Below are 13,200 nucleotides of genomic sequence, written 5' to 3'. Positions count from 1 at the left end.
CGCACACTGTGTGCCAGAAGTGTGCCGCAACTGTGCCACAAACTGTGTGCCAGAGGAAAAATTTGCATACGAAAAGTATACTTGCGGCAAATGTGCCGCAACTAGTTGCAGCAAACTTGCCGCAAATGCGCTGCAAATTTGCAGCAACTGTGTGCCAGAGGGCTTATATTTTGGTAAATAAAAGATATGAATTATCATCACCTAGCTGATAGAAATGTTGACGCACAATTGTACAAACAATTTCCATTGCCTGAGCTTGGATTTTAATAACTATAGTAATTCTACCCCCCCCTCCCTCTCTCTCTTTTAGTGAATCCAAAGGGGGGTTGCAACCTCCCCCCTTCTAGATCTGCCACTCCAGGTGTATTATATGGAGTGTGTTGGCACTCTATGAAATGTATGCTGGTGTGAAGATGCTCCAGGGATCTCATACAGTGGTGGATCAAGGATTTGTTCAAAGGGGAGTGGCAATAGGCTGGGGGCTCCAGCTTTTAAGGCTTTTTAAGTCACTTTCATTTCTTACTTTTATCAGTAAATGAACTATTGATTATGATCAGTGATATAACATTTACAAAAACGGATGTGTTCTTCTTGTGTTTCATGGGATTGACTCAGAGATTGATATTTTGTTTTCAACTACTATAGAATGTGTACATTCTTTTGACACATGGAAAAGTGGCCTCTGGGCACCATGATTCTTGCATTTTTGTTGAGGTCATTTCAAGGACTTACTCTTTTCAGATCGAAGAACCTGGAAATTTTGTTAGAGAAGATAGAAATTGTATGTATGCATGTATATGTGCGATTCATTCTTAATTTACAATTTACAGCATGATCACTTATGTATGAACAGATTTTTGTCTGTTTATATAGCAAACTTAAACACTGGTCACTCGGTAAGATGATTTGGAGATAATGAACAGTGCATGATCAATCTCATAAATCCTATAAAGAAATACAAAACTTACTGTGGGGCAATTAAACCAGGATCCTTAGAGATGCGTGCAGAGATCATTAGTGCCCAGGAGAGGTATAAGCATCCCTAGCTGTTGATATCAGTCACACTCACCGTGAATCCTTTATCATGATCAGATAAATGGAATAATCCTTAGTCAAAATCAAACACACCAGAGAACATTCGACCTAATGATCATAAAGGCTGTATTCGCAAATAAGATCATTACAACACTGCAACCATAAAATTAGCAAAATGCAGATTTTAAACGAGACTGTTGAAACCTCTGCAACAACTGTTTATCTAAGAATTGATCATATGCAGAGCATGCTCTTGTCTATTGAATCGGTTGAGACACAACATATGGAGTTCTGTTGATGATAGAATATTTCGAACTTATATATGATAGAGAATCTGAAGTAATCCCATTTGCCATAAAATTGAGTTGTTGGTATCTGCATATTATAAAGCAGATATGAGTGAAAATGAGTATTGTTAATTAATAGATAGAACATCAACGATGTATCAAGTTGAAGGCCACAGCAAGCATTGTCTCCCCTTCTTATATTCAGAAGGTTTTTGATAAATGCATGCCTTTATAAAAAATACAAAAACAGATTAACTAATAAAGGAGCACAATTTGTGCCCATTACTGTAAAGAGAATAATGTGGTGCATGCCTGATCCACATATAATATGGTTCATAACTGAAGAAAAAATACGCACACATGGCACATATACACAGGGTATACCAGATTGCATAGATTGTGTCAAAACCCTGTGGGAAAATATATCGGAATTAGTCCTGTCTTTGAGCACTTTTCAATGTGGATCGAATGACAAATCTGGTACAGGACCAATAACTACACATGGTTACTGATCCCGTGGGCCAGTGAATTTAAATGTTAATACGAGAACACGGTATGATCAGACCGTATAAATGTGAGAAAATCTGCAAGTCAATAGACGGTATAGTGTACGAATCATTCATAGATCGCATTGCCTTTGACTTACCACACCGGAAAATGCACGAAGTTTCTGCGTTTTCCCATCTATTCACGAAAAGGCGGTTACTAATTTATTAAAGAAACTTTGCAATGTCTGACCTGGAGGAAGGTGAAATAACAGATTCTGAAAACGACGAATATCAAACAAAGGTTTGTTGGTTTCTGGTATTTAGCATAGACAGTACAATCTAAAGTGAGTAATTACGATTGAAATCAATTTGAAGTTTGCCCATGCCATGCTCTTCAAGACTTCATAATTTTGTGATAATTTCATGGTTAAAATTATTCATTCTTTGCTAACGTGTACTGTAACAAAGTCAATGTGGGGTCAGACCAATATCATATGCATCAAAACAGGAAGGGAAAGTTGATGGCGGGACGGTACCCGAAATTTCCCGCGAACTTAAGTAAAGGGGTGCTGTACTAGATGGGCTACCCACCAATATCCAATCCCGTCACAGTCCTTTTTTATTCACCATGGGAACCTCAATAAAACTTTTCTCTAAGCTGCCGTGGCATTACATGAAAAGGAAAAGTGTCATCAAATGATGTAGACAGGGTGTACATATGACAGTGTTTCAACAGGTTGGGAACTCTTCCCCTATAGCGAGATATTCTCGCTAAAACGCAATTATCCCTCTTTAGCAAGAGAGTAAACATTACCATAATCAGGTGTTGTGGTGGCTTTATTGAAAATAATGGCAAATTGCATGCAATACTGAATAAGTGCGACAATCACTCAACATGAAGCGAATTGTCTCTATAAACTTGAGAACACAGTCAAGAAATTCAATATCAATATTGCTGTGTAATAGGGAAGGAGGCTGAAATCCTGTGCACATCATATTTTTGTTTTCATTTATATCATGTGAAACGCGAAGAGATGTACTCCATGGGTGTTTTTCTTGGTTGTATGGGATATATTTACTCTCGCCAGAGAGGGATAATCAGATTTTAGCGAGATGATCCCGCTACAGGGGAAGTGTTCCCAACGTATTCAAGAAGCCTTGATGAACTCGTAATACATGCAATGCTTCAGAAATCAGTCATGGTTCATATAAAACGCCCAAAAAATACACATGCCATGCAGACAGTGGCCACTGCTAATTTGCTCCACTGATCATGATATTTTAAAACCACATTTACTGCTGCTGAAAAGTACATTTGGGTCACTTTTCTATTTTGTAAGCCTGTCTCTTTCCCATTCGTTGTTGCCATTATTGGAGTTCTTCCCTTTTTAGCAGGCTTTAAATAGTAAACCGTAGTTACAGCCATTTAGACATCACATTTGAAAACTAGAATAATGTTGCATATGCAAACTGGAATTAGTGGAATATATTACAACGAAAGAAGAATTACCGGAATTAATCAAAGAACAAGAACAATTTTTTTGCAGACTCTAGGACCAACAATAATAAGATTTTTGACAGTCCCGTGAAAAAATGTTCACAAGGAATGGAGATTCAATAATTTTCATAAATTCTGAAATTTCCTTCCCCTTACTTTGAATTGAAACGACCAAAAATTGTCATCTTGAAGCTCTGTTTGGTTTCAGATGAAATGGGCCACATGTGTTGACCAGGATAGGATTGACATGTTGCTATTCATATATATATACATGGATCTAGTTTTTTTAAGATGCATATGGACCATAATTTTTACACAATTGAATAAATCATATGTTGATGCTTTATACACATTTTCAACTCACCAACTTTGTGACATACATCATATTCCATAAGAGGAGTCAGTTTTGGAAAAATTAAGCTTGCATTTTGGTTTTAAACTTTTCAATGTGGAAATTACTAAATTTCAGGGTATTGTTGAACTTTGTCCTTAGTACCGTAAGTAAGCTCAAAATAGACCTATGTTTTCAAGTAATAATTGAATACAGTGGAGCTTCGTTAATCTGGACACTTTGGTTTCCAGCAAAATCGTCCGGATAAATGAATTACATATTTTTTATCTTTATATTAGTAACCAATATGCTTACTTTATTGATGCATTGTGAATTAAACACATTCTATCATTGGATTTAACCATTTGCATTAGTAAATAAATCATGACAATGTTAACATTTACATGAAAGGTGAAGATAACGAACAGCGATCAATCTCATAACTCCTATGATCAATACATTCCAAAGCTCTAAAATTGAAATATACGTGATTACGTGTGCAGTTTATTTGCCTATGCGTACATTGTACATGTATATTAGCACTACAAATAAATATATAAAACTGTGTACCGTATGCACTATTAAAAACAAATAATGAAGCACTATATGTGACTGTAAATAAATAAATCATTAGTAACTAACATAATCATTTACACTTCAAACATTTCATAACACTTTTACTTCTTAAAGAGGCCGGCCATTTCCATCTGTCACAATTCACGGGTTCGTCGTGACACACATAACACAACACCTAATTAAAGGGAGGTAGTCGCTCCAGTTTGGCTTGTTTTCTTTATAATTTACGCCTTGCTAAAATTGTCCGACACAGACCTTCCCTCAAAAAATTACTGTCCGGATTAACGGTACAATTTTCAATGCATTTTAAAGTTTTGTAGTAAAATATTACCGTCCGGATCCGGAACGCGAATTTCCAGATTAATGATGCAAAATAACGTATATAAATTTTGTTCCCTAGAAAAAACGTCCGGAAGGTGAAGCGTCCGGATTACCGAGGCTCCACTGTTTTTACTTTGATTTACTTATCATATTTACCTAACAGATATTAGTTTTATAAGCCAACTGAATTAATGTTTAACCAAGTGGGGTTTTTTAAAGTCAGAAATATTTTCAACACTTTGCAGAAAGAGGGAATTAAATCAGAATTACCCACATCAAACCTTGCAACAGCTCCCCTGGCTGTCAGTTACAGGTCAGCAAAGCCTCAACATGATGACAGTGAGGATTCAAACAGCTCCGCCTACAGTGAGGAAGAGACACCACTATGGAGATGCAAAAAGGCCAAATATTTCTCTTCTAGCAGACATGATGAAAAGAACATGATAACAGAACTCCCGGAGGAGATCAAGTCTCCTGTTCGCAGAAATGAGAGACCAGCAGGTGGGAGTGGAAATCCTGAGTTGGCTAAAAGAAAAATAAACAATATCTGGGGTTCTGTCCTCACAGAGCAAACTCTGACACAAGATTTAAAAGGAGTTGGTGTTAAAACTATGACATGTGATGACAGTCGCAGTGTGGAAAAATATGACTTTACGTTGAAGTATGATGACACTCGACCTGATTTGACCGAAGAACTAAGTGATAATGAGAGCCATGATCCATTCAGTAAGATTGTAGATCTACCGGAGATTGACTCTACCACAAGTCGGAAACGAAAACGAACTCATAAAACGAAACGTCCAGTGAAAGAGAGAATTCAAATGTATGACCATTCCGAATCAAAAGAACCACTTGCAGACCTAGAGGCAGATAAAGTAGTGAAGATGATAGTGAAAAAGTTAATGGAGCCTAAGGTTTACCTTTTTGGTATGTATGCAATAGTTGATGTTTTTATGCAAAAGTACTTCATGTATTTTCTATTTTTAGTTTTCAATTTCAGAATTTCAAGTGAGTTAAGAATCTCCTGACAAGAAAAAAAAAGAAATATTCTTCATAAAATCATGCTTATATATTTTTCATCATTCTGGTACAATGTACAATTACAGAGAGAATCTACAAAGTAGTAGGGAAGGAGAAAATGTTGGAATTGTTCTACAAAACTCAAGACATTGAGGAAGCTGGTGGTTTATTGATAGAGGTAAACAAAATTTGTGCAAATGAAGGTAAACAGTCTCAGGTTTGTCACTAACGCAAGAATCTGCGTCCAAGATGCAGAAAATTCATTTGGGACGGAAGTTTGTGTAATATGGCGAGTCGAGCAGATGCGTCTAGGACTCATAATTTTACTTAGAAGCCCTGACGTGTATTAATAAAAACCCGTAGTAGGAAAAAATCTAGGTAAAGCATTACGCTCTAGTGAACGGAGATAATACCACTGAGTTCAGTGTCCCAGTCTGACTTCTTTTGTTGGCGTGGACAATTAGTTGTCCAAAGCCGAGTCGCGAATGATTACCTTTAATTTTGTGTGTACAAAGTAATCACTGCACTGTAATGCATGGGCTTGGCAATTAGAATCAGTTAATGCACCGATTTTTGCAATTTGTTGGAGATGAAAGTGAACAGAGGTATGTATCATCTTGTGTTCACTCTGTATAAATAGGGGTGTAGGGAAAATGACTCCTCAATTCAACTTTCATGGGACTCATCAAATTTTCATGGGACTCAAGCTGCTTATAAACCACAAGTCCGGTACTCGTCTTCAATAAATTCACTTGATGATAATGATATTTCATATGTGGGTTGGTTATGAGTAGAAGAGGACCCCTATTGTTTATCAGGTCAAAAGGTCATAGGTCAGAAGTCAATCTACTCTGGGCATCGGAATATAATGTCCACTCAATATCTTGAGAACCCTTTGCTTGACAGACATCAAACTTGGCACACTGGTACATCCTAAGGAGTAGATGACCCCTATTGATTTTGAGGTCATATGGTCAAAGGTCAAGGGTCAAACTGGGCATAGGAATATACTGACCATTCAATGTCTAGAGAACCCTTTGCTTGACAGACATCAAACTTGGTACACCAGTACATCTTCAGAAGAAGATGACCCCCTATTGATTTTGAGGTCACATGGTCAAAGGTCAAGGGTCAAACTGGATATAGGAATATACTGTACCAGTGTACCAAGTTTGGTGTCAATCAAGCAAATAATTCTTAAAATATAGGAGACAATATGTTAATATGTCCAGTTCAACTATTGACCTTTGACCTCAAAACCAATAGGGGTCATCTTCTCCTGAAGATGTACCAGTGTACTAAGTTTGATGTCTGTCAAGCAAAAGGGTTCTCAAGATATTGAGCGGACAGCATATTACTATGTCCATTTTGACCCTTGACCTTAATGCATAATATTGTCTTTTGTAAAATTTGTATCAAGGACTACACTTTTTGAAAAATACTGTTCAAACATCCTCATGTAGTGTAGATTCAACTCTGTTCATACATAACTCCTGTGGGTGAAGATGGGGTCACTATATGATTGAAAAGTTTTAAAGAAATAAATAGAGACTTTTACAAGAATTACAATAATGCAAATTATCAAATTAATATGCACTCATTCTCAAGTACCTGGTAGTTTCTGGTTCATATTCACATTTTGACCTCTGGGTCATGGTGAGGCCGTAATTGGTGTTAAGTGTTATACATTGTTAAATCAATTTTTTAGGTGAGTGATGTGACTCATGGGCCTTGTGTTTCAAGTTTGACCTAATTTAACATCCCCTCCCCCCCCCCCCCCCCCCCCCCCCCATCCACCGCAACGCGGAGGGGGACATAGAAATACTCCGTTCCACTTGACTTTGTGTACGCAACTCCTCTGAAACCGCGAAACGGATTGTATTCAAATTTTGTAGCATTATTAGTCACCATATGTAGTGGATCATATTGCGCCGCCATTTTAATTTGACAAATTTTACAAGAATTATGAGACTTGAATTTGCACATGCTACACTATAGGAATCACTTTGTGGATGCAACTCCTCAGAGATCGCTCTATGGATTTTGTTCAAATTTTGTAGGGTTGTTAGTCACCATATGTAGTTGATCATATTGTGCCCTCATTTTCATTTGACAAATTTTACTGGAGTTATGGAATTTTGCTTTACAACCTTTTTTGCGGCAGTGGGGGACATGGCTACTCATAGCAATCTTGTCTTATTTTAGTCAATCTGATTAAGAGGAACATCTGTTTAAGAATATATAACAAGTAATAGTCAGGTCAATGAATCACATAGAATGCTAATTTAAAGTTGTAATCCATGTAAGATGAAAAGGTGTGTTTATCTTAAAGTAGACATATAGACTTACATGTTGGCTTTCATTCTCTATAATTCACTTACTTGTGTTTCTTAAAGAGCAAAGCCAGAAGACGGTCACCAGGAGGCGTGTACATCCACCTGCTCAAATCTGACAATAGTATTACACCTGAACAAGTGGATGAAATATTTGCTAAAGAGGAACAGGAATTTATCCAGTCACTTGAGGAGAAAAAACAGAGAAGGAGAGAGCAAAAACAAAGGTAACATTTCCACCTGAGAGTGGTTTAATGAGCCTTTCTAGGGACACTTCAATCTTACTACATGATGTTGCATTGTATACTGTAATCAATTATTTTCTTGAAAGTTTTCATGGTTTGAGGAAAACAATGTTGGTCGAGGTTGATTTTGTGGTTTGAGGAAAGCAGTGTTGGTCAGGGTTGATTTTGTTGTTTGAAGAAAACATTGTTGGTTGGGTTTGATTTAGTGATTTGAGGAAAACAATGTTGATCGGGGGTTGATTTTTTGGTTTGAGGATTGATTGATTGTTTTGCTGTTTTTCACCACGCTCAACAATTTTTCAGTTTTCTGGTGGCGCCCAGTTTTTATTGGTGGAAGAGAGAACCCAGATACAATGTACCTGGGAAGAGACCACCGACCTTCCGAAAGTAAACTGGAAAACTTATCATTTACCGGCATGAGCAGGATTCGAACCTGTGCCGACCAGAGGTGAGAGGCCGTGTGATTTTGAGCGTGATGCTCTAACCACTCGGCCACGGAGACCCTACCTGAGGAAAACAATGTTGGTCGGGGTTGATTTTGTTGTTTGAGGAAAACGTTGGTTGGGTTTGATTTCATGGTTTGAGGAAAACATTGTTGATTGGGGTTGATTTCATGGTTTGAGGAAAACAATGTTGTTCGGTGTTGATTTTGTGGTTGGAGGAAAACATTGTTGGTTGGGGTTGATTTCGTTGTTTGAGTAAAAGATTATTGATTGGGATTTATTTTGTGGTATAGAGTAAAAGGTCATTGGTTGGGATTAATGTCAGTAGATAGGGTAGAGTGAGAAAATTCCAGGCGGCACTGATATATATACGTAATGCAACAGTGCTGAGAAACAAATTTCGATTTTGAAGATCAGAGAGCATATTGTTTTTGTCGTTTCTGTCCAAAATTTTGATCTTGCTCATAACTTTTGAATGGTGAGTGATAGGGCTGTGTATTCCTTGTGATAAGACCTTTCTTTTGGTACCAAAGGTTTGAACCTTGCTTATTGTTTCTTTGTTGCCACCAGTGGCATAGTATTTCACAAACACATCTTTTTAATTTTTATTTTTTTTGCCTTACAAAGCATTTTGAAAGTTTTTATCTGATTAACCTACCTTTAGTAATGTTATAGCCCTTCCACTATTGAAATTTTCAAAAGATAAACAGTTTTTCAGATTTTTATTTTTTTTTTGGTGTGCTATGGTTGCACAGATATCGAAATGATAATATGTAATTGTACATGGGTGAGTTACAGATTACTGTTGCTGACTTTTAATGGAGTTACAGTCCTTGTTCTCTGAAACTGTAATATAGATTTCATTTTCCCAGACCTTTTCTGCTGTAGTTGCTTGGTGCGAATTTTGAATGTTTAGTTGTATACTGAAGAGGCACAGATCAAGTTTAAATTTCATTTTTATTTTTTTTTTTTTAAATTACAGTGGATTTATTGGCCTTTGGACTTTGAACACTTTCCTTCACTCTATTTTACTGTGATTACAGAAACATGTATATATGCGCTGGTTTTTTTGCCATGTGTGTGTGTGTGTGTGAATAACAGATCAAATTAAATTCAGGGTTATTGCCCATGGATTTCCAAGTAGATGTTGACCTGATTTTTCACGTTTACCAATAAATTTGATTTTTAGGCTGGTGCCCCAATAGTGATCTGTCTGTGCGTCCTTCTGTCTGACCATCAGCACTTTCTATGGCATGTGATGACAAAAGTTTACTTGGGAAGATTTTCATAAATTCTAAACATGATACTTGGATCAACTGTAGTCAATGTAAAATGATAAAACTAATTCATTTGAAAGTTTTAAACCTTAAATGCAAAACCGCTACAGTTGCACTGAATGAATTAGAGGTACATGTATATACACCCCCCCCCCCTAATACTATTTTTTGAAAGGTATGGTTTTGTGCATTCTTGCACACTAGAATCTTGGTCTTCGGTTACAGATCGCTAGTCCTCTGTTTCAGCCTTAGAAATTTATAGGAAAGTCATTTGATACAAATTTCCAGTTGGCGATCTTTATTGTTCAACCTTATGGCTTATATAAAATCAAAATCTTTTAATTACATGTTCAATTTTACACAAACAACACTAACCTCCATGCAATAAAAATGAATTTCTGCAATTTATGTATTAGACTATTAAGAACTACTTGTACCAGAATATATTTTAAAATATTTGTTTGTCCGAATATGTATTACATTATACTGCAATGAGAGGTAACAAAAGAATAGTTGATGAATTTCATTGCTAGTCTTTTAGGCATGATAGAGATAAGTGAACTGCTTTAACCAGAAATTTTAATGTTCTCAATTGTGACAAACATACTGTTCTGCATCTACTAACAATTGATATTTATAACGAACACAATGAAGATTAATGAAATAAGATAATAATTTATGTCTCTGTTATTAGGAGGAAAGAAAGAAAGCGATTGATTCGGTTACTCCCTCAGTCAAAGAAGCCTGGTTTATCAAATGTCGCAGGAAACTACAGCAACAGTCAAAAAAAGAGTGAAGTTACCATGGAAACAACAGACAGTGAAAATGAAAAGCCAAATAGTGATCCAGAGAGTGGGCCGGATATTTTGGATATGGATGAGAAAGATGTGCTGGCTATTGATATTGGAGTAGATGAAACTATTGACTGAGCCAAACATATAGTTGTTTGAAATGACCTTCACTGTCATCTGGTAATGGCAGCAAGATGACGGTGTCATTTCTGATAGTCCCTGGATCATATAGAGGATTAGACAGCCCAAGTTCTTCACATGTTTGGAATAAACTTGGATGGTCTGATTTTGTTCGTATGTTGGCTGTAATGAAGCATTGTTCACTGCAGTTTGTATGGTGTACTATTTATAAGTGCAAGCTACAAAATGATATGGAAATGATTTATATTCGACAAAAATGTTTCGTTATCAACTTTTTCATTGAAATAAACATGATAATGGAAGTTAAATGTTCAGAGTGCTCTTTTAATTGAAACTTGTCTGTCTGTCTGCTTGTTACACATTTTCAACTTCTTAAAAACCTTTTGGCAATTTTTTCAATCAAATTTGGCACAAAGTGAGGGATCATGTCTCTCTCAAGTGGAAGTGGTGGGATGATGTAAAAATCTGAAGAGCCGCGACACCAGAAATACCCATGCTAGTTTCAATCAATAATGTCAAGGACTCTACATGTAAGAACAGTCTCTTTTGACTCCCATAAAACTTCTGAATTTTAATGATTTAAAGAAAAAACTTTTATATTATAGAAGATATAATATTTGATAGTTTCATATATTTTCTCCAATGCTTGTGGTTATTTGAAATATGTCAGAAGTTTCACAATTTTAGTTTAACTAGTTTTTGTGTTCTCGCCACAAAGTGGTCAGGGCCTATAGTTATACCATTTCCCGTTCTTCCTTGATGCCCAGTTTTCCAGACTTTTTTTTTTGAAATGCCTTGAGATATTGCATGGATTTTTTTGGGATGCAGGTGTATATTGATGAGTTACAGGTAAAGTTTGGGTTTTGTTCTGTTTCATTGATTTTTTTTATGGAGTTGTGCCCCTTTAACGTAGAAAAATTACTGTTGTGACTAGATTGAATTTATTGCTTGCATTCAATGTTTTTCTAAAAAGTTGCAATGAAAAAGAGCCATTTTGTGTCTGAATGTGTGTACTAAAACTGACGGAAAAATGTCATCTTAATGTCATAATTAAAAAAGTAGGTTGTTTTTGTAAAGTTGAAAATAGCTGAGATGTGACTGGATTTATGCACAAGGCACTCTAAATTTTGAAGCAAAATCATGATGGTCAATTCTATAAGAATCTTTGAATTTTGCCAGAAGAACCACAATTGGTTTAGTTTACGGTTTTATCGAGGAAATTTTAGGGGTAATATTATACGACCAGCTAGCATTCTTGTTCATTGAAGATTTAAGTTTGTAACGTGGCCACTTGGGAATACTGAATTCTATACAAGAGATGTAGAATTAGGAGTCCATTTTACTTTTAATATACCAAACCTGCCTGCTCTCCTTGTTTGCCTATGATCAGGGTCCTACCATCGTGGTAACTTAAGTTTCTTTGGGATTTTCATAAATAGCATAATACTTGGATTAGGCAGAGGAAGACCCTATTCAATTTTTTCGATTTATCGGCTTTGTCATTATGGGACTAAGAATTTTTAGGTCACCTGAGTGACCTAAAAACTCGGGGTGATCTTTTGCAAATGGTTGTTGTCGTATGTTAATGATTGAACATTATTATAACTTCTTTTTGATAACTACTATTCCAATTCTTTTCAAATTTGGTATGAAGCATCTCTGGAACAAGGAGGACATAAATTGTAATGGGGCAAAAATTGACCGATTCTCAAAACTTTAGATCTTTACTTGACCTGCATATCCTTTAATAAAACTAAATACAAAGTGATATAGACCAGGAAGGTCTCTGCCAAAATTGCAACTTTCAGGATCCCAAGGGTAGAGTTCTGACTTTAGGGCAGGGCCAAACTTGGTATATATAGTGTTATTGAAACTGAATGGATAATTAGAAAGAGCAGGTAGTCCTTTACCAAAATTGAAAATTTGATGATCCCCGAGGTAGGGGTTTTGACCCCAGGGTGGGGCCAAACTTAGTATATATAGTATTTATATATGTGTAAGTTTGCTGATACTGTATAAAATCTAAATGCATACTTAGGACTAGCAGAAAAGGATGTACAAGAAAAGGGTAAATTTCGCAACCCCGGGGTTTTGACTCGAAGGCACTTGACGTTATCTATTATAAAAAGATTGTCTTCCTGTAAACATAATATTTTGTTTATAGGAAGACAATTTTTAATACATGTATAGATTATTTAAAACGTCGAGTGGCTGTGTTTTGACTCTAGGATGGGTCCAAATTAGTCATATCATTGAGGTTTTAATGTTAAATATATTGTGTAAAGCTTTTCATCAGTGGATGTACTTTTTAGGGCACAATGAGGTTTTAAGAACACATCTTGTTTTATACTGTTGCTGAATATTAGAATTTAGCTTAGATATTCAGAAAAGGAATTTTTTTTCTAGATTTCATA

The 13,200-nt window shown here is 36.1% G+C and overlaps 1 protein-coding gene across 1 annotated transcript; it reads left to right on the top strand.

The window, feature by feature from the left end:
- Positions 1-1,950: 1,950 nt before the first annotated feature.
- LOC125649814 (phosphorylated adapter RNA export protein-like) lies at positions 1,951-11,088 on the top strand. Its single transcript, XM_048877616.2, has 5 exons — positions 1,951-2,111; positions 4,782-5,463; positions 5,643-5,734; positions 7,953-8,116; positions 10,549-11,088. Exons 1-5 carry the CDS (start codon positions 2,052-2,054, stop codon positions 10,781-10,783), a joined length of 1,233 nt encoding a protein of 410 aa, XP_048733573.1. The 5' UTR covers positions 1,951-2,051; the 3' UTR covers positions 10,784-11,088.
- The last annotated feature ends 2,112 nt before the right edge of the window (positions 11,089-13,200 follow it).

This window comes from Ostrea edulis, chromosome 5 (assembly GCF_947568905.1).
Source record: "Ostrea edulis chromosome 5, xbOstEdul1.1, whole genome shotgun sequence".
In the NCBI taxonomy this organism is placed as follows: Eukaryota; Metazoa; Mollusca; class Bivalvia; order Ostreida; family Ostreidae; genus Ostrea; species Ostrea edulis.
Note: the sequence above shows the minus strand (reverse complement) of the source record. Positions and strands in the feature narration are given on the sequence as shown.

Bases quoted from the DNA above. Each gene is read 5' to 3' on its own strand.
- LOC125649814 (XM_048877616.2), top strand. From the start codon at position 2,052: ATGTCTGACCTGGAGGAAGGTGAAATAACAGATTCTGAAAACGACGAA. The intron at 5,735-7,952 runs GTAAACAAAATT...TGTTTCTTAAAG, and splicing joins CTGGTGGTTTATTGATAGAG to AGCAAAGCCAGAAGACGGTC. The intron at 8,117-10,548 runs GTAACATTTCCA...CTCTGTTATTAG, and splicing joins AGGAGAGAGCAAAAACAAAG to GAGGAAAGAAAGAAAGCGAT.